Source organism: Gasterosteus aculeatus, chromosome 13, assembly GCF_964276395.1.
Source record: "Gasterosteus aculeatus chromosome 13, fGasAcu3.hap1.1, whole genome shotgun sequence".
NCBI lineage: Eukaryota > Metazoa > Chordata > Actinopteri > Perciformes > Gasterosteidae > Gasterosteus > Gasterosteus aculeatus.
Genome location: NC_135701.1, coordinates 20,821,398 through 20,844,134, shown reverse-complemented (window position 1 = coordinate 20,844,134; position 22,737 = coordinate 20,821,398). Strand labels below are relative to the sequence as shown.

The 22,737-nt window shown below is 45.5% G+C and overlaps 1 protein-coding gene across 2 annotated transcripts; it reads right to left on the bottom strand.

The window, feature by feature from the left end:
- Positions 1–3,960: 3,960 nt before the first annotated feature.
- On the bottom strand, positions 3,961–22,737 carry dmrt1 (doublesex and mab-3 related transcription factor 1). Of its 2 annotated transcripts, none has more exons than XM_078086146.1 (5): positions 22,499–22,737; positions 21,325–21,487; positions 19,142–19,299; positions 14,857–15,028; positions 3,961–5,477 (listed from the first exon to the last, which is right to left on the bottom strand). In XM_078086146.1, exons 1-5 carry the CDS (start codon positions 22,718–22,720, stop codon positions 5,341–5,343), a joined length of 852 nt encoding a protein of 283 aa, XP_077942272.1. In that variant the 5' UTR covers positions 22,721–22,737; the 3' UTR covers positions 3,961–5,340.

Here is a 22,737-nt window from a genome sequence, read left to right as displayed (position 1 = left end):
TTTCTTATGAACAAAAAGTGCTTTAAATTAACATAAAAGAAACATTTACCAGAATCCTAAATACTAAATACCAAAAAAACTGAAGAACTAAACCCTCTTTAGAGAAATATCTCCCCCGAAATGTAATTCAGGAATCAACAGCAGCACATAAACACACCCGTGATAGAAATGACTTGGAGCTGCGGGCAGTTGTGTACATTTGCCCCTCTGTTGTCCGCATGGGACTTAATCTCGCACCCCTTACACAATAAACATAACTTAGACGATTACGTCCCCGCGCGCACGGGGGCCCCTGGGAGCCGCGCGCGGAGACGCCGACTCGCCCCTCATGCCGGACTAATAGAGGGCATTGAAACACAACACCGGACAAAGCGCGGGGCCCGTTTCTGACCGTAAAAAAAAGGTTTATTCAAGCAAATAATGGGATCCGAGGCTCGCGCGGCGGCTTACGGCGGCTGGGGGCCCACAGTTCCCCACGTGAGGCCCGTCTGCGGGGCCATTAAGCTTTTAATTGGAAAATAGCAGAGGGACGTTTTCAAGGTGACTAGAGAGGCTCTGCAGTTTGTGCCGGCCGAGTAGATTTGTGGGGAGTGGGAGGCGGATCAATTTATTCATGTTGTCCGTTGATAAAAGGACTAAAACACAAGGCGGAATTAAAGTTTATACTGCAGGCAGCTTTGCAATGAGGCGCGAGGCGCGAAGTTCAAGACGGAGGAAAACTTTTCTGCTGAATCTCTATTTAATATAAAACACAAAGTAGATCTGAAATTAGAAATACGTGTTTATTTATTAGATGTTGTGACGTTAGAAGACATCACTTTAATAAAGTTTCTATTAAAATATAAACAGAAAGATGACAACTGAAATGAAGCCAGGAAGAAAGTATTCTCTATATTTATGGAAACAGTGATAATAATACTAATTTTAAAAATAACAATAATAATAATAAATCTTTGGAGAAATCTTAATCCCAATAATGAGGCACTTTAAATCATCATAATCTGCAGATGCTGTTCGCCTCCAGCAAACCGCTCAGTCACAATTAAATCCGACCGTTTCTCTGTATTTTCTCTCCATTTAATTTGACTTTTTGTAGGAAATAAAGCTCTCTGAACCAACCAGCGCTGACGGTTATTTAGCGAGCTTAGCGCTATAGCTCGGTCGCTAACGGGGCAATACCTTCTCCCGGTTTATTCACAAGATGTATTCTGACTGCAGCAAAAGCCTCAAACGCTTTCAATTTAACTCACAATGATGATTTTTCTTTTGTTATACCTGCAATAAGATTACAAACTCATCATCGGGGCAAACCTATAAACTAATGGCCTCAGATGGACATTGTGCTGGGCGCCAATTAGCAAATGTTAGCATTCTGTCAAGCTAAAGGAAGCTAAGCATCAGCATGTTTGAAGTACATTTTAAAGGTTAAGAATCAGAAATGTCTCAATGTCGCGCTGAAGACCTCGTGTTCACATCAGCGGAGAGGAAACCGCTCCAGCAGGGCCTCTCTCTGGGAGGGCGGAGTAGGCGGAGCTGACCTCTGCTGAGTGGGGTTATTATTAGGTGCTGATTGGGGGCGTGGCCGCCACTCACAGCGCCCGTCACAGAGACGCTGATTGAAGTCTCCCCGGGGAGGCGGGACACTGAGGGACACTGAGGGACACTTGAGGGACACTGAGCTCTGAGGAACTAGCCGGGACGTGTGAATCGGGCGGGAACATCAGTCAGCGAGGATCGAGTCTCCGGGGAGGCGGGAAGGAAAGTCTGGGCTGTTTTAGGCTAAAATAAGAGAACAAGTCGCGAGGACAGTTGGAGACTCGTCCCGACCGGAAGCTGGATTTCTCTTTGGGGAAAACAAAATACATTTGTCAAACCCGGAGCTTTAATATGCTAATTTGTGGAATAGGAATTTAAATGTCAACCATAAAGGTTATAAAGCTACTGGCGCTCTCGATTAGTTAGAAATCATGAAGCTAAAGATATGATGTAATTTACCAGAAGCATCTGGGTTTTTCACTACCCAACAAAACACATTATAACTTATATATAACTTTATTTAAGTAATGACAAATGAGAAAAAAATAACCGATGTTTCAAGAGACGTAAAAATAATTATGACATTAAAGCTTCTAAAAACCAGCGTCTTTATGTTGAAAAGATCCTCTTTTTGTCCGGTGAAGCTGCTGAGCTCCTTTTTAATTTGTTCCACTCACACGGGCTGCTGGAAATGTATTTGTTCTTTTAATCTGCCTCAATGCAAATAGTTTTTGGTAAATAGTATTTATTAGCAGAACGTAATTCTCATGTTTAATCTTTAATTTCTATTTGCTGCTACTGTGAACACAATATTTAATCAGTCTGGATTTGATTTAATGTGTATTTTGTTTAAATATGATCTATTTATGTAACGTTTTATTTTATTTCCATATGTAACGCACTTCCACACAGGTACCGATTAGCCTCATGAGCTAAATAATTACTGCATCATGAATTATGAAACTCATAATTTAAGACGTGTCTCCCTGTTTTATGCTCCTTCCTGGTTCATCTTTATACAGACATGTTTGTTTTAAGATATTTGGTAAAATGAATGTGGTGTAGACAGAATTAATTACAATATTCATTTCCCTTTTTTATAGCCTACTTAATAATGTATTAATTCAATTTCAATTTGGGGGAACAAGCATCAACATATTGATTAATTTGGGTTTGAATTTGCTTTTACTAATTAGAGATTAGTTTTCTAATCACCCAACAGAGATCTGCTTAATACACCTGGATGTATTTAGTTTTGTCAAACTCTGAATAGAACTAATAATATATTTAAATTAATGCTTGTTGATGCAACCAACAGTCAAACTGTCTTTTTTAGTACGGCTGACGTTAAAATACGAGACTTAAATGTATAAATACCAAAATGTATCATTTACTTCCACAAATAAACTGGGATATTTTGGCTTGACTTTATTAATAACACAGTTATAATCTGACTAATTTATTTCGTCAACTAAAACTCAAAGAAGAACTAAATATGCGAGCAGCTAACAAGGACATTTGACCTCACGCGTAACGTTGCTGTTAAGGCTCATTTATGGAGTTTAGTCAAGATACGTAATCCAAAGAAAATGACTCAAGAGGCCTCAAGTTTGCACCTCTGCCGCTCGCCGCGTCCTCCTCGCTCACGTCCCCTCCGCCATCACTCCCTCCCGGAGGTGTCACGGCGGGATCCCGGCACATTTTATCTATTAAGGGGAGGGCATGATTCACGGAGGCCGAGGCAGCTCAAGGAAAACCAATCGTGTGACACTTTCTCCTCCCCTGCGCCGCGCTACAGAAGGACGAGAGGCAGCCGGTCGCCCCCGACAACCGTGATGAAACGGCCTCCCTTAACTAAACTCGTAAAGCAGGGGGCAATAAAGCTCAATCTCCTGTGAAATCCAATTAAGTCATTATCTGACTGATTGTATCTTTAATTGAAAACAGAAGTGACAGTAAATTTCTGTGATATATCAGGATCAATCGATACTGCCGTGCAATCTGGTCTCGGGAGGTGATTTATAATGTGGACGCCTCATAGGTAACTCCGCATTCCTCTCTAAAACCACTGGTGGATGAAATTAAGAGTAAGTGCGTTTCATAACAAAACAAGATGGTCGCGTTATTGATTCCAACAGATGGGGCAGAATCCAATGAATGTTCCCACAGCGCAGCAGAAAGAAAATACAAGTAATTTTCTTTGTCTGTTTTATATCGTTCTTTCCAGCATCGCATTTACACTCCATCACTTCGGAGCGTTTTTATTCGCCTAAAACTTGTAGCGACATAAACTCCAGGACTCCAAATGACTTTAGTTGCTGTCTCATTCGAACACAAACGCATATATAAACACTTTTCCGAGGACGCGGTTGGAAATCACATCAACGACTTCTAGTCGGCGTCACACAGGCAGCAAAGTCTGAGTACTGTAGTTTTCTTTTTAATTAACGCTGAAAACTCAACATTCATTTCATTAGTTCATGAAGCAAAAACACTTTGAATGATGGTAATCACTTTAACACACAAAAACACTGTGACCAGGTATTTTATCTGTTATAAAAACAACATTTCTGATTGTTCTCGTGTGATTAACTGATTGGTCAATAAAGGTTTAGAAAACAACAAAGAAATGGCAGCTATCCAGATCCCAAAGTGACAACAAATCTACTGAATTTAAGAAGAATAAAATCTACAAATCCAAACGTTTCAGAAGCTTTGAACCTTCAGTTCAGCGGGTCGGAAAACGGCGTAAAATGAAGATGATTATCAAACAAACACGTCGCTTCATCGACTAAATGTTTCAGCTCTACGCATCGCCGCCACGGATACGCCTGCGACCCCGCGGCCCCACGGCGTGCACGGTGAAAGCTGCGAGATGAACAACGGCGCCATAAATACGCAGGAACACGATTCATGTCCAACCCGCCGAGGTGTCTGCAGGAGGACGTCCTCGCGCCTCCGTCTCTCAGCGCCGTCTCTGTGGACCTGTGCAGGTCAGAAGACATCGGGGCTTCATTCGGATAAAAAAGGTGTTTTTAACGGAGCTTGACGGGTTAAAAAGATCTGATTTGGCAGATTACTACTCGTTTAGGAAGAAACCGCTTGGCAGACAAATACAAACCATGAAGAATAAAGCGTATTTCTCACTCAGTCAAGAAAGAAAACACAGCATTGAATGTGTTGTGTTAAGAGATTTAAAACTGAAGTTAAAGTATTTGTTGGCCGATATTCAAGAGACTTAAATTACGTTGAAACGACTATTTTATGGAACTAGTCTCTTTAAAACCTCACTTATGGTATTTGTGTATTTTCTCCAACTCTTTGGTGCTCGGGATGTGATTCCAGTTTCCAACTCAAAGCACTGAGCCTGATTTCTGATTGTCAAACGAAGCTCCAGCAACATCCAACTGTGTGAAAACGCAAAGGTCAACTTTACTTTACTGTGCGAGGACGGATTCTAGTGTCATTATTCTGCATGTTGTGTCACTTTTGGATAAAAAAATAAAAAAAAACACATAACTCTGCCTGAACAGCTGCTTTCTTAAAGCGGAAACACAAACGTAAAACTTTACAAACACACAGCGAGTCAACGACTGGTTTGAATTATTTGGTCCAGTGTTGACGTCTAACAATCAGGAGACTTTATTTGTGGCATATTTGATCCGTGAATTCTGCAAAGTGCTTATTTATGCCGTTGCACGCGTATTTTTAAAATCTTTCTGAGACCTTTTGTTTGCTGCCGAACCGGCCTCAACGAAAACACACAAGAACTTAGAAAGAACCACCAGCTCCCATCGGCGCCGTTCACTTGGCGGCGTTCCCGTCGACGATGGAGAAGGTGGGGGCCTCGCCGCCGGCGTCGCACTCGTTGACGTTGCCCATGACGGACCTGCAGGTCATGGCGGGGTCATGGGCCGCCGTGGCGCCGCTGGGGGTGAAGGCTGCAGGGGGGACGGGAAATCAAATACCTTTGTGTTAAACAGCATTACTGGTAAAGCAGATAAACCTCAAACCTCCTGTCTCCCTTTCTCCTCATATGATGAACTCATATTAGCTCCAGGACGCACAGCAGCACACGTCACATAAAGATGTTCGTGCTGCGAGGCGAGTAAAGAAAAGAGCGAAGGGAAATACAGAGACAGAGAGAAGTCGGCGCTCCGCTCCCGTCGCCGGCGGATGTAAATACGACTGCGCGCTCAGACGAACCCTCGCGATTTATAGCAAATTGCATCAGTCGGCGGGGAGGGAAGGCGCTAAAACAAAAGCGCCGCTCTGCGAGGACGCCGCGCTCCGCGGGGGGGGTCACACGGGACGGTTTGAGACATTCCTCACCGGATTTTAATACTAAAAAACAGAAGTCCGCTCAAGCTTTGAGAAATTGTGATGGAACTGATTCTAACATTTAATTCATTGAGACCAGATGATTAATTGGTCCAGCAAGAAAATGATCATTGGATTGATGGATGTTGAAAACAATCGATAGTTGCATCATCAGAGAGACTAAAAGGTGTTCAAGGTGTATCAATACAAAGAACATTAAAACAACGTACATTACATGTTTTTTTTCATAGGTCTGGCGATGTTTCTGTTAATGTTTAAATGAGCCTCAAACGTCTGCATGTGGACCTTCGGTCCGGATGACTTCAACAAAAGCTACAATCCTCCAACTCCTTGATTCGCCTCCTCGTCCCTCATCCCTGCACCTCTCCTCCTCAGCAGCAGGAGCAGCGGGAGGCGGGGGGGGAGTAATTTCTCTCCTCATTAACTTCCTGATTGGTTTCGGACTCCGATTCCTGCTCGTCTGCAGTTTGTCACCAATTCCAAACTGGCAGCCCGATCGTTAACACTAATGTTTGTGTAGCTAAGTGCGGCTCGCTCACAGCGGGGGGGGGGGGCGCTGTTCCAGCTACGATGTGTAATTAAAGGGCTGGATGCGAACTGGAGAACGTTAAATCAGGTACAGGAGTTGTTGGTGAGCACGTGGTGACGGCACCCGTTAGACAATTAGCAGGTTCATTTTATCGTCAATTACATTTTGTGTCGGATCTTTTCCACTGAATTAATTCGGTCACTTTCATTCAGGCGAAACGACAGAATCTTAAAGTGAGGCTTTCCAAACTATTACAAAAATATTACATTTCACAATGACGACAAATAACACAAGTTAATGGATTAATGAATCTGCCGTCCAGCGACTCGGACTTGGAAGTTAAAGGTGTGAACACAACAATGGATCCTCGTCATCTTTTAAGTTAATAAGTGGAATCTGTTAGCTAACGGTAGCGTGAAGCCGTTACGCAGAAACGTTATCGGTTATTTAGTCTCCGGCCATTTTATAAGCAATGTAGCGACGGTGGAGCGACGACATCACTTCCTTTGGGTCGGTTCCCTTTAAGCGAGGTCGGGAGAGAGTTTATTCTGCTGAGTGAACTTTTGCCCTTTACTCAGCCACTCGGCACTATATAAGATTTCCAAACTATTAAACAGTCTTTGTGTGGAGTAACAAAAGGAAGCTTTTTTTTCAACCTCCCACTTGTCCTGTTAAGAGAAGGGAAGGGGGGAGGGAAGGAGGGAGGGCGAGAGGGAGGTGCAATCATTTCTGCCGCTGCCAAAGAGGGGAACAAAAGCCCAGATGTGAGCGGAGACGGTAATTCAGTCCGATGCAGCGGGATAAGCTGTGTGTGGGTTTCATACTCGACACTCATCCACCGTACACAACGGTCATAGGGGCAGATAACACTTAAGTAAACACACACACACACACACGGTTCTGCATCTAACAGGACGTGACGTGTGTTACTGAGGTCACCGGAAGAAGGTTTAAACATCAATGAATTGAGTGTTTGCATTGATGATCAATTCTATATTTGATAATATGATAATTATATGTATAATTGAGGTTGTTAAACATTAATTCAGGATTTATTACGTCAGCAGCTTCTCGGTTTACTTGTCAAAATTCAACGTGTGACAATCCTCCACAAATTTGTAAAAAAAGCTGACGAGGTAAAAGAAATGATGAGATACTGGATGTGATGACGTAATGGATGTGATGAGGTAATGGATGTGATGAGGTAATGGATGTGATGAGGTAATGGATGTGATGAGGTAATGGATGTGATGAGGTAATGGATATAAAATTCAACGTGTGACAATCCTCCACAAATTTGTAAAAAATATGAGATAAAAGAAATGATGAGGTACTGGATGTGATGAGGTACTGGATGTGATGAAATAATGGATGTGATGAGGTACTGGATGTGATGAGGTACTGGATGTGATGAAATAATGGATGTGATGAGGTACTGGATGTGATGAGGTACTGGATGTGATGAAATAATGGATGTGATGAGGTACTGGATGTGATGAGGTACTGGATGTGATGAGGTACTGGATGTGATGAAATAATGGATGTGATGAGGTACTGGATGTGATGAAATAATGGATGTGATGAGGTACTGGATGTGATGAGGTAATGGATGTGATGAGGTAATGGATGTGATGAGATACTGGATGTGATGAGGTAATGGATGTGATGAGATACTGGATGTGATGAGGTACTGGATGTGATGAAATAATGGATGTGATGAGGTAATGGATGTGATGAGGTACTGGATGTGATGAGATACTGGATGTGATGAGGTAATGGATGTGATGAGGTAATGGATGTGATGAAATAATGGATGTGATGAGGTAATGGATGTGATGAGGTACTGGATGTGATGAGGTACTGGATGTGATGAGGTACTGGGTGTGATGAGGTAATGGATGTGATGAGATACTGGATGTGATGAGGTACTGGATGTGATGAGGTAATGGATGTGATGAAATAATGGATGTGATGAGGTACTGGATGTGAAGCCATGACGTGTTTTCATTGTGCTCATTCTCGCGCTGCAACGATTATTCCACGTAACCCGCACATTATTCTCATGAATCGGGGGAAAACCCTGAAGCAGGTTGAAACATCTGGAGGAAGGATGAAGGCTGTGGAAGTGCAGATTAATTAAACACATTCAAACATCTTGTTTACTTTTTCTCATTCAGTGAACCGAACGCGTTAATAAATTGATCAAATCAGATCAAACCAGATTAAAAGGGATCATAAGCACAACGTCACATCGAGTGTGAATGAGAAGGGGCCGTCCGGGGACAACAGCGCTCGCTGGAGACTATCGTCACGGCAACGGAAAACCAATCTAAAGAATGAAGAGTTGCCCGTCACATGACAAGGTTGTCCCGGGATTAAACTGCTCCCGTTAAAATGATACGAGCTGCGTCTTTAACAGGGAGGAAGAAATCAGCCCCGGTGAGCGCGTGATGGGCCCGACCGAGGCCGCGTCCCCCCTCCAGAAGATTCATCTAAAGCCTTTGCTCACTGATTCAGTCATTGTCGAGGAATCCAACCTTTAATAACTAACACACACAATGTGGCACCGTGCATTTATGAATGACTCCATTTATAAAAACAAAAAGTCAATTGACACCGGGTTGCGTTTATTAAAATGATCTGAACCACGTCACAAGGAGGCATTTTCCACTTACGGCGTGTACGACGTGCGCGGCGTCTATAAGGCGTGCGGCGTGTGCGTCCGGCGCTGAGGCCTCGGCAGCACGGAGCGCTTCAATGGGACACGGTGAACAAACTGCCCGATTCAGCGGGTTCCATCTCGCACGTGTTCGTCATTCCTCCGTCTCCCCCATGAAGATGAGTCGACAGCGGTCTGCAGTCTGTTATGCAGCCATTACTGGGGAGGCGAGAGGGGGGGGGGGGGGGGGGGGTCAGAAAACACTTAAACGCTCATTACTGGTTCTCTGTGGAGCGGAGGAGAGCGGAGGGCTGACAGAAGGCATCGGTGTCGGAGGGGGTCAAAGGCTAATTAAGCACAGAAGAACCTTTGCTCCTGCATTGTTAACCAATCTGTCCCCGGTGGAGATGACTGCCGCCGCCATGCTAAATCTCCATTTGGGCCCCATCAGCCCTCCGGACGGCCCGTCAGTCCGCGGCGCGGCGCTGAGCGTTATGGATATGCAGTAATGAGCCGGCGGCCCGATCGATACGCGCGGCACTTTTTCTATCAACGCGGTTCCAAACCAGAGATTCACTGTGAGCCGACAGGGTAAGAAAAATGCCAAAGTAAAGGACACAGGAGGAGTGAAGTGTTTGGCCGTGGAAAGAAGGACGCCCCCCCCCCCTCCCGCCCCCCAACACCCCCCTGCCCCTCCAGACCCCCCCCCGTGTGCTCATCGGAGGCGTTCAGCTGCCGGAGGGAAGCACCGGAGACGTCTTTGTGTGCGTTTAAACATCTGTTCACATACCAGCGTTACTCTTTTCCACCTTGCAAATGAACAGAAAACATTTGTTATATTTATCTTTATATTATATATATATTATTATACTTATAGATCTGAAGTAAAGTGTTTATTTCAGCATTAACTAACACTAGGACACGTAGAGTAACACACTGCCACCTGTGAGCCACGTACACGAGTATGAGGAATCGGTTTGAGCTTTAAAACGACAGATTAACGTCCGTCCCAGAAAGCTTCGACAATTAGACGTTCAACAACGTTCTCCTTTCCTCACTCACTACAAAGAGTCGCTGGCTACCGAGCTAACCGAGCTAACGCCGCGCCAGTGACGTGTGCAGACGAGAGACGCAAGTTCCACACAAAACCAAAAAATATACACAACCAACTGCGACTCCAAAAACATCTGTGTAGATGTGCGAATTCAAAGTTTGCACAATTCAAACTTTTTTTTCCCTCTTGGAAGGATTTTCTTCCTGTGCCGATGTGTGGGTTTCGTATGTGTACAGACTGTAAAGCCCTCAGAGGCAAATTTGGGATTTGGGATTTTGGGCCATACAAAATAAACTGAATTGAATTGAAAGTGGATCAAAATGAATATTTGTCTCCGGTCGTTAATGGCGCTGCAGCTTTCCACGCAGAACGTAAAGGGGAGGGACCAAGTTAAAAGAATGATGGTTCACTTCCTCCCTCACAGCTGGACAGAGAGACACCCAGAGAGAGAGAGAGAGAGAGAAATGGAGTGGAAGAGGACATAAACTACACCGCCCGGCCATTTAACGTGTGCGCGGCCTCAGGCTCGGCTAATGGCGGTGTTGTACAACACATTACCGCGCTGCTTGTGCCCCCCCGGCAGACAATTACACCGGTATTTAGCTCGTCCACGGGCCCCCGGAGGCTCTCAGGGCACTTAGCAGCACGGCAGGGAGCGGAGGACAACCTGACGGGGCCACGCGGGGACTCGTCCCCCCCCCCGAGTAGAGACACTCCATCAGCCACGCGTTCAAACGAGGCTCCTCCGCCCCCCCCCCCAGAAGCCCCCCAGGAAGGGGCCACTTTCTCTGCTGCTGGCTCTCATTCACAGGTCGCATCGAGTCGTCGCCTCAAAGGAAACAGGGGAAAACCTTCTGGGGTTTGTTAGCCAGCGAGAGACAAAAAGCTTAAAGCCATGGAGGTTTTTGGTTTGGCGAACACGATGCGAGAAAAGGTGACAAGGAGTAAAAACTAAAAGTAAAAACCTGCTCGTCCGCCACACGCAAAACCCAGACGTGGTGCAGGGGAGGATATTTATGAAACGACTGTCCTGCACGAGGCACATCAGTGTGTTTAAACCCGTCACACCCGAGACGCCACAACGTGACACCACACGCTCAGAAACACCTCAGCACGAGCCAACGCCCCCCCCCCCCCCCCCACCACCCCGGCACAGCGGGCACGTAGGGGGGGGGGGGGGGGGTGAGCGATGCTCTCAGCACGTCAGTGACCGAAGGAAATGAACTCTTGCTGCTACACGACATGAAACAGCACTTCCTTGGGAGAGGTCACCTCTTCAGCTGGAAGCACCAATTTGTTTTGGGGTTTAATAAATCCAAAAGAGCGAGAGGCCTTTTTGACATCGGCAGAATGAGTGTGGCCTCGAGTGCGTGTGTTCAAGTACATGCCCAGTGTTGGTGTGTGTGTGTGTGTGTGTAGGGGGGAGTTCCTCTACTGTAAACGTGTGTGTGTGTGTGTGTGAAGTAATCTGATCTGAAAGCAGGTAAATCCCATTTTACACACGAAACAAAGAAACTTCACAATGTGACGGCAATCTCTCCCCCCCCCCCCCTCGGAGGAGGCAGACTTTATACGCAGTAACTCACTTCGGTGTACAGTACACTATAGATTGAAGCAAGAGAAAAAAAGAAATCAATAGAATATCATCTAGAAAGATAGTAATGGATTTCTAACTTAATGGGCTCACGCAGGTCTATCGATTAGCAGGATTAACATCTGCAATACCTCAACTTTCTGATTTGCATTTAAATGAGTGGACGCTCCTCGCTGACGCAGATATAACACAACAGACTAACGCGCGCCGGTATAGATCTTCTTCTCTGACAAAAAAAAAAACACAACAAGAAAAAAAAAAAATGAAAGAAGAAGTGGGTGAAAGGAAAGTTGCTGCGCTGACAAACTTTGAGCAGATTAATTTGTTAATCTGGACAAGGACGAGAAAGAGAGAACGTAAACATCGGCACACTGAAGCTGTCTCCTCTGGGACCGAAACAGACATCACTCTTTTTTGGGGGGGGGCACATCTAAGCCTCATGGCGAAGGAGGGAGGGGGGTGTGTGTGTGTGTATATGGAGGAGGAGGAGGAGGAGGGAGGGTTTGATGGACTGTGCTGTCACCTCCCGCTCAGCGATTTACGGCGGCGGGGCTGCTGACGGGCGCGGGGCCGTAAACAGGCCTGTGGGGGGGGGGGGGGCGGGGTGGGGGGGCGTATTTCACAGGGAGCTGGCTTTTATGAAGAACTAGGGGACGGCTCTGCCCACAGCTCCACCCGGCCCGCCGTGACGGATGGAGAAAGACGCATGACAAGCTTCATCATTGTTTGTAAATCTTAACTGTTCCCGCTCACTAACTCCAGAAGGCAATTTTGCGGAGACAGCGGGGGAGGAGGAGGGGGAGGAGGAGGGGGGAGGAGGAGGGGAAAGGACAGCGTGGCACTCCTGAAGGTTATTTGGATCTCTGTATTTGGCCAACTGATTAGCCGTATCCAGGGAGGGAGATAAATCTGTCGGTCTGCCGGGTAGCAGAGGAGGGGAGGGCGGAGCTAAGAGGGGCGGGGCTAAGGTGCGGGGGAGGGGCTAAGAGGGGGGCGGAGCTCAGGGCTCACCGACGCCTCCTCCTCAGCGATGATCTGGGGGGTTCACGACGCGTTGGGTCAAAGCCAAAACTATTCATGGATTAAAAGTGAGATTTAGCTCCACAAACAGGAATTATATTCTTCTTATTACCCGACTGTCCAAAATTAGACTGTTGGTCGGTTAATCAATCGACAGAATATAAATCTGAAATTATTTTGAGGATTGATAATCAGAAAAATGCCAAAGACTAAATTGTCACAGCTTCTCAAATGTTAACATTTGCAGGTTTCTGTCTCCCTTGACACAAAAGTGGAAATCTGTTTGTGTACAAAATTGTTTTTAAATACAACCTTGTGAGATGTGGGAACTTTTGGAAATAATTAACCTCCAAAAAATTGTATTTATCAACAATGAGCTATTGATGAATAATAAATAAAATTTCATAAATTAACTTCATTAACATTTCAGATACTCAATGAATCTGAACTAACTGATTAACAAACTAAACTCCATGTGAGAATTATTCCCCAAGTCACTCTGGTTAAGCGCAAGTACAAGCAACACAAAATACAGTAATTCAGACTGGAACAACTCAGTAGCACCTAAATGACAAGATGAAAAGCTTCAGTGCCCCATGAGGTAAGATAAGGAGTTCATAATGTGGAGCTCAGTGGAACAACACGCTTATGAGAAGTCAGCTGATAAGAAATGATTTGGAGGAACATCAAGGACAGAGTCCGGCACGCACACACACACACACACACACACACACACACACAGTTCACACAGGAGCATAAGAATCATCTCCAGTAGGTGGAAACCTCCTGTTCGGATACGAGATAAACCCCCCCCCACACTGAACCAGACAACCCTCGCACCAATTACACACCGGCTGTTTGGACGGACTCCTGGGCAATAAAACGCTGAACGAAGAAAGAAAAGCGCTTCCTCTGAGGGCTCCGTGTGAACGCCGCTCGGAGGCCTCACTTCTGATCGCAGCGTAACGGGTTCGGACCCAGAACCCTCTGAGGGACACGGAGGCAAAACTAAAGAGGAGTGTGGGAAATGTTTGCCCCTTTCTTATGAAATGCAGGACAAATGTACCCCTTAATGCCTCGGAAATATGCAAATTCATGTAAAAGGAGGATTATTCAAGATAATTATTTTTGCAAGTTGTTATTTATGCAAAATTAAAGAATGTTACTTTCAGTTTTATTTTGTTTTAGTGTTTTTTTACCTGTTTTGCAACATGGATTCAAGACAGTCCACCACAAAGACTCGATTAAGACTTTTCATCACCATTACGTCAGTTCCTCTTCCGTCTTTATTGCATGAAAACGTTTTTAAATATTGTGTCATTTTAAAAGGGTCGCAAGCCGGAAGGAAAGGGTTTAAAAACAAAACAGAACGGATTCAGGTGGTTTGGATCCGACTCGACACTGAGCGTGGGACCACCTGCGGGGAGCGGTGTCACCTTGTAATGGAGCGTGGAGATGGGGGGGAGGGGGGTGGGGGGCGGGACCCTCACAGGAAACGTGCAGGTGAAAGTCATAAAGAAGTGCAGGTAGGAGGGGAAGATGGGGGGTCTTTGGGTTGAGATGCCGGTGGTGTCAGCACTTTGTTTCTCTGGAAGAAGGATGTTGATGTTGTGCTCACGACACTCTTCCCCCATGGCGCACAAATCAGTGATAATATTTGTATAACAATATACGAATGAACCCTTTCTCTTTAACAGATCACCTCCGTTTTTTGATTGATTGATTTAAAAGCTTTTTGGCGACATGCGTTAACGAACAGGACTTCACATTCACATTCCTCCCACCAACACTTTACTGAACGTATGAGGCAATGCACACAATCTGATTCACCACCATTCACAGCCAGCGAGAAAGGCAGAGAATCAGATTCTCATCTCACATCCACGTCGTCTTCACAAAGAAAAACAAACAGCTACAACGCAGAGCAGCAGTCGGCTCTTTGGGGGTTTTAAAAATCTGTTTACTCTCAAGGCCTCAAATTAGATGCAAAAGATGCATTGTTTGTATTGCGTGTTTGACTGTGAGGGAGAAGAGGTTGAATGGTTCAGTCTAATTTCAATGAGCTTTTGCTAATGGATATGCTGTAAGGAGTGTGTGTGTGTGTGTGTGTCCGTGTCACTCACAGGCCGCCATGGCCTCAGAGCAGTTGATGTTGTCGTCCAGGCTGAAGAGCGGCGGCACGCAGGTGGGCGAGCTCAGGCCTTGGGTCAGGTAGGTGGCAGCTGGGTAGTAGGAGTGCATGCGGTACTGGGAGGACACGTTGTGGCTGGACAGGCGTCCCTCAGCGTGCGGCATCTGCTTCATACGAGACCACACGGAACACAAAAAAAAAAAAGAGAAACATTTGCCTCGACGTGCGAGTTAATGTGAGCGCTTCATTCCTGAGGCTCCCTCCTCACTGGGGTGGATCGCCATGGTTACTGAAGCCCAACACTGATCAGCTCACGTACAAAAGACACGACCAATCACAGCAAATCGTAAAGGAATATTGTAATAAATGACTGTGAATGTGCAAATTAACAGATCAATAATGTCCTCTAGAGTGCTTTTCTCTAATTACATCTAAGGTATTTTGCTAAAATAATGTATTCTTATGGTTTGTGTGACCATATTTATTCCATATTCTTTACGGCACGTGCTGCCCCGTTACGTGAACGCGCTCACGCGAATAGCGGCTGTTTAGAATATTTCCTAAAACACGAGGCAAAGTCATCAACTCTTTCATCCAAATTCTCCAAATATTACATTTTAAATCAGATACGACGGAAAGGGAACAAATCTAAATACGAAATACATGTGTTTGGTCATGCGCGTCATATGGTGTCACATGAGGTGATGATGGTGAAATATCTGCGCAGATGAGAATATCAAGTAAAGTGCAAACCTAACCGAGCGCGAGCAGGTCGAACCTTCCTAACGGCCTCATTCCTCTGAATAAACACTCTGCATAGACTTCACAACTTCTGCAGCGGCTGTTTACGTGTGTTTCTGACGCCGTCAATCACCGGTCCTGAGGCCTGAAAGGGGTTTGTGACTTCATATCAGGATTTAAACTGAGCAAATAAGTAAACCATGTAACCCTCAGAATTTACTTTGCAACATGAATGTTCCATGGCCGCCTTCACATATATATATAGAATAAATAGTTTGAGTTTAAAATCGGCTGCAACGTAGGAGCCGTCCCCTCCGCGGCGAGGACGAGCGTTTTCAATTTCACATTTATGGAATTTCATTTCTGTCGCCCTGCAATATGTCACCCGCGTTGTCCGCGCCATCAAGTCCGCGACAGCTTTATAAACCGTTATTCAAGCTACACTCTGCTCCGGCATTAGGCCGTGAAAAATACAGCAGGGATTGGACCGCTGCCTCCAGCGCTTTCCGCGAGCGCGCCGCGGCGAACAAAACAGCGAAAGTTGCTCGTAGTTGACGCCTTTTTTTTTAATCCGGTGCGCATCTTCGAATTGCGTTTTAAATGAGTCAGTGACTGTAATCATTCAAAGATTCGGGGGCACTTCTTCCACCACGTGCGTGCGCGCGCTGTAAGGACGTCAGAAGGCGCGGCTTGCTGAGAGATCCAAGTGAGGAGACGTTGCGTGGAAATCGCTCCAACGTGAGTCTGTTAGCGGCCGGAGGCCAAAGCAACACCGGTCCATCACTTCCCGCCTGCTACTGAACGAACACAGCCGCTCCGCAGCGACACGCGCTGTTGACGTATCGCCCCTTTTTGCTTTCGTTTAGATTACTTCTCGACCTCGTGCCAATGAGTGAGCGCCTTCCTCTCTGCAGCGCGAGCCGCCGGTGAGTCACGAGAGGAAATCCAATCTCACGTCGATGAGCTCTGACCCCCACGTCCAAGTGGAACCTCTGGTAATCTGTGCAGCGTTACAGATTATCACAGAGGTGGCGGTTTAAGGCAGTAACAGCCGATCTGAGGCGTTTGAGCCCGGGTTCACTCTGAGAGGCGTCCTGCACAAGCAAAAAAAAAAAAAAAGTATTTATAAAAGTGTTTTCACGGGACAGAAGACGGGAACGTCAACAAATCGCCCGGAGGAAAACGCTGCCCTCCCTCCTCTCGGCCCACTGGCTGCCCTGCACACTCCTGGGGGGGCTTTACCTCCCTGACAGGGCCGGACTTCTTATCTGGCACCATCTCCTGTCTGGAAGCTCTACACCACCCTTATATTATCCTCATCCACCTGCATGCGAGCCAAGCACCACTGAGCTCACAGCACAGAGGGGGGGGGGGGGCGCAGATGGCCTTATGCTGATAACGACCACAGTGTTTCCTTGTGGGCCAAGAGCTCAATACTTAAATATCCCTTATTATGGAAATCACTATTGTTAAGATGAAGACGGATTCAGAGGCTGACGAAAGAAAAACAAAGTGAAGCGAATCCTCCTCGAACCACCGACTGTGATGCATAACGTCCAGCAAGGCTGCACCGATAATGGAATTTTGCTAAATAATGGATAGTAGCAGATAAATACAGCTATAACTATTTAGGTGCTTAAACCTAAACCTAACCTAATTAAATCTAACACGGTATTCATCATAAACACTTGAGGCTCTACAGCGAGACAAACTAAAATGGGTTTTAATTATCGACTAAATGAATCGTTATGAAGACATGAGAGCGGTGCCTTTGGAAACTCACTGAACAGAAAGTCACAGCCCTCGAAAAATATGGAGAGGAAATCTGAATGGAGAAGTCAAGGATGATAACTTGAGGAGTGATGCAGAAACTGGAGTAAAAGCCATTCGATTGTGCGGGTTTAGGACGAGTAAAGGAGACAGAGGAGAGACACGGGGAAATACTTTGCTCTTTGCAGGTGGAAGAGTAATAACTATTCAAATTCAGGCCATAAATAAAACCTTCCCTTTCAAGTAATAAATTGTGCAACTGTGTGTTTGTGCCAAAATTGAAACCCATCTTTAAATAATCAGCTCTTCGTGCTCAAAGGCGAAGAAGTCCCTGAGTTTGAATAACCGCAGCACGCCGCCCTCTCAACCCGACAGCTTCGCCAAAAATATCATAAATCACAAAGGAGGATGGCTAAATTATGCTAAAGCGTGCTAACTGATTAGCATTAATGTGCTCACTTCCCCCCCGTCGGGGCGCCGAGGCGTGGCGGCGTGCTCCTCCGCCGACAGACAATACCATTAACCTTTGCAATTCAGGCGCTGCCGCCGCACGCCGCCGGGTTAGCGGGGGCAGCGACCCCGAAACGAGATGTTGCTATCGGAGGGTGTGGAGGGGGGGAGGGAGGGGGGGGGAGGCACAAATGTTGTTCATGAAAACACAATCGGCGTCATCGCGGCTCACCGGAGAGTTATGGGTCTAATCTGCGTCACGCGCCCCCCCCCCATGTTGACACAACGGAGACACATCTCAGCGAGAATACACAGGTGAGGGGCGGCGTGTGTGCGACCCACCCCCCCGCGACGTGTCCTACGTTCTCTCGTAAAGTGCCGACGCCCTCGTCCATCTCTAAGGATTAGATAAGAGATGAAAAATATAATATGAACTTCTGGCGTGCGGAAGGTTGACGACACGTCAGAGGGACACGCCCCCCCCCCCCCACCCTTATTCTGTAAGTCTGTTATCTGAAGCTCCGGGACAAGTGACTTTAATCGCTGCTGAAATGATTAGTCAATTTATTCATGTGACGAGAAAATGTTTATGCAAAAAACATTTTCTGGCTCCAGCTTCTCAAATCAGATCTTCAGGTGTGAGTTAATAATAACTGTGTAAAATAAAAAGCAGTAAGAAGTATTCGGTACTTAATAAGTCCAACCCCTTTTTAATATGTTGCCCGTAAACTTTATTTCTAATTAGTTAGAAGGCACTTTTTGATATATTCAAACAACAACAATCCCGATGCCCAGATGTTTAATACGCGTTACTAAAACGTCACCTGTCAGGTAAGACGCCTGCTTCTCTTAAACAGGGACCCTCGGTATTCAAGGTGGACAAATACTCCACGAGGCGTTTTCTAAATGATCAATTAGCTCCGGCGTGTAATATTCATTCCAGAGGAAAACGCTTCCGGTGTGAATTTGATGCCCGTTGTGCCTCCACGCGGTTGAGCCGAGTGTCATATTACTGAGGAAAGTTGTCCCACCAGGTAAATGAAAGTAAGCCTTGTTCATGCTGAGGGGACTCACAGCTAAGCAGCTTAGCTCCTGTTTCTGTGGCATGAAACACACACTCAATCAGGTGCACACACACACACACACACACACACAATCAACACAGACTCACTCTTGAATACGACGTGTACGAAACAACAGACATTTCTAACAAATCTTGCCCTTTTAATTAGAAACATCCTGTGAGCATACACATAGATCTGCTTTCTAGTGTTTCCGAGTACAGCAACGCTGACTCGGCTGTGCCTGTCAGTCACCTGGTACTGCTGGTAGTTGTACAGGTTGCCGTAGTAGGAGGAGTAGCGTGAGGGCTGGTAGAAGTTGTAGTAGGACGTTTCCAGCAGCAGGTCCGACGGGCCCTCGGCGAGAGCGCGGCCGCCGGCCGACGGGCTGGGAGACGACGCAGAGCGGCCGCCTGGACAGAAAGGACACACGAGAGGAGGTCAATCCCGTCTTTGAAATGCTGCGATTTGAGGACTACGTGCACGCATTTGATCGGATCGATAATAAGCACATTTGTAAGGCGATGAACCCTTCAGGTCTTTGCAGCTAATGCTCTTTTGATCGGGAAAAATAATTCTTTTAACTTCTCAAGATTTCTCACGCTGTCCCGTCGCAGCTCAAGTCGCTACCGACAGCACCATCTGCAGGCGGGAGGCGTTTTTTGACGTCCACATGAGCAGATCCACCACATGGCACCGCGGCGATACAGCCAGGGCAAGTAAGACCATCATCATCATCTAATTACTCATGATCCGTTGTTCTTTCCTTATCAACAAGGCCACATTCTTCTCAGGCAGACCCTGATCCGTCGGCTTCGCACAAAGAAGACACTGTGTGCAGCGCCTGACGCCAAAGATAATGACATTTGTTGTCCGTGTTCCGCTTCGTGTCATCGCCGAATCACAGAGTGCTCGACTCCTCTTTCCAGCTCGGCCTTTTTTTTTCTCCCCCTCTCTGTTGCCAAGCCGGAGACTTAAAAGTTCCCCTCGCGTGAGCACAAGGCAGAAGACGTGAGCAGCCTTGACCACAGGCTCGTTTCCCCCTTCTGACGGCCGCTATCAGGCCGACACGGAACACGGTATCTGTGTCCGCCTCGCCGGCCGCCAGGGAGCCCTTTCATGCTGCTGCCACCGAGATCGACTTCCCATGAAGACGTCTCTGACTGGGGAATCTGTGAAAAAGAGAGCGTTCTTTGTCCCGCGGACGTTTTAACGGCGGACTAAACAAATGTCAGAAATAAAACAATCGATTGAACCGAATGTGGATTCATTGTCGGAAAGGTTTAAATTCAGTCACTGAGGATAACGATGTGGTTTCCACAACCGTCTATAATGTGTCTATAAAGTTATATCTATAAAGTTATCATCCGACTACTTTTAAGAATGTCGAATAGTCACTTTTCTCCAATTTTGCAGAATCTGTTTTTTAGAAAAATATTTCCACCAACTAATCAGAAAGCGTGCGGAGATAAGCGGGCGGATGACGCATGTCAGCAGAGGAGGCATTCAGCAGAGCACATATTGAGAATAGCTTTTCCACATCGTGAAAGAAATTTACTCAAGCCGAAAAAACCTACAAGCCACCGACGTTTTTGTGTGTCTCGTTAATTATTGAGGAGTTACTCGATGCTCGTGGTGCAGAAACATGATGCTTACTGATTATTTCACGGAACACATTTACGTGTTTACTGATTAATGGCCCGACTCCCCGCTTGCTGTGCACAATCGACGTAAGAATCTATTTCATAAGGTTACAGACGCTGTTTAAGTTCCTCCTTTTTTATATTATGATGTGAAAACCTACAGACATTGCTATAAATGTTGCCTTAATAATGTCTATTTATGATTAGTATGAATGTTGATAGTTTATGAGTTTGATATGTGGGGAAATCTGACGGATTATTCACTGGTCTATTGCGCTTGAAAGTTCTTGTTCTTTTACGACCCTCTAAAAACGTGAAATATTGATTATATTACCACATAAAATGAGAAAAATCCTCCCATTTGAGATATTGAAAACAATCCCTTCAACATTATTGAAATAATTGATGATTTTTTTTCTTTCAAAGTACTGAATGGTCAATAAAACTATTGTTCCACTTTGTTTTGGTAATGGCTGGATAACATCCAAGTTATGTCTAATAAATCATTAATATTTAAAATGATACGTCTATGGGATTCAGAAAGCAGTCTTAACTGCACACACTCCGAGAAAGTATGTCTTCATTTTTATTTTCTATATTTTACCCTTCGATAGAGAACTATGTGCCAATACTTTGATGTGTAGTCTTTCTAAACCTCTTGACTAAACCTCAAAAATGGAATTATATGACTTCAGCTGCTAAATATGTAGACATGAATGTCACTTGCTACTCAAACCATAGTAATACCATAATAATACCATAATACCGTAATACCATAGAGAGGCAGCAACCCACCTGTGACGGCCAGAGACGGGGAAGGTGAAGGAGATCGTCCCTCCTCGGAGAACAAGCAGTCTGCCGCAGCCTCATTCTTCACCGTCACGTCGGGACCGGCCAGAGCCACCGGACTACAAATCCCAAGCTCCTCTTCCTGGGCCTGCTGCCGCCTCAGGGCGACCTGCAGGGGACAGAAGCCTAAACATCAGCCCAATCTGCTAATGACTGCAAGACAGAATAACATCAATAACGTCATTATCAAGTGATGGGGATGTTCTCTCATGAACATAGAATATGTCGTCTAACATCCTGTCTTTTGCTAAATTTTTAATTTTTATACTTTTGTAGTTCTTTATATTGTTTAGTGTTTTCTTAATGCAAAACAAAGATATTGTTGTCTATTAAGCAGATAAGGCTGAAGTTACTTCTATTCATTATAGATGAGACCTTTAAATGTATTACTGGTAAGATGAGTTGCAAAATACTTATTTGAAGCAAATGTTGTTGTTGTATTAACAAGCGATAGATAAAATGTTTTCTGTTAATTTAAAGGCTATTACATGACTATTAAATACATATTATATTAAATATATTTTAAATTGTCACTTGAGTAAAGTCAAATTCATATGACAATACATTTAAATAAAGTTGGTTTACCTTCTATTTGTTTGACACATTCACACACAAAATGCATATAAACAGTTGTAATAAATCGAAAAACAAAGACTTGATGGAGAAATGCAAACATGGTGTTTAAAAGCTACAATCTAGTTACAATGCAAATAACTACAATACATACAAATGTAGCTGCTCTATAGACATTTATATACAATTAGTTAATAAATATGCGTGTATCAACTTTCTGCAGTGAGCAACAAGTGTAAAAAACCCGTTAGTTTAACTGTGCATAAGCTAAGCTAACGGCAGCTAGCTTCAGGACACTTTGTTGGTACACAAATTAAAACGAGGGAAAAACTGCGAAAGTAAACTGACCAACAAGAGGCAGAAATAAAACAACGCATTACACCGAAACGTTAAGCGAAAAATCGCACGCTGTTTATTCCCGTCTCGCGTGGTGGAAACTGTTCGTTTTTACGTCGAATATCCCCGTTCGAAGCTCATATTTTCCGCGCGCTCAGGCTAACGTTAGCCGCGAGCTAACCGGCTAAAACGGAGGCGAAGCGGCGGTTACCTGCGCCGCCATGACTCGCTGCCGCTCGGCTATCAGCTTGCATTTGGGACACTGGCAGTCCCGCCAGTTGCAGAACCGCTTGTGTCCCTTCAGGGGCGACACGTAGCCGTGGTTCCTGCAGCGGGAGCACTTGGGCATCCTCGGGGGTTTCGGGCCTTTGGCCGGGGACGGAGAGCCCGGCGGCACCTGCTGCTTGCCCGGCTGCTTCTCGGTGCTGCTCATGGCCGCTGGAAGTTACA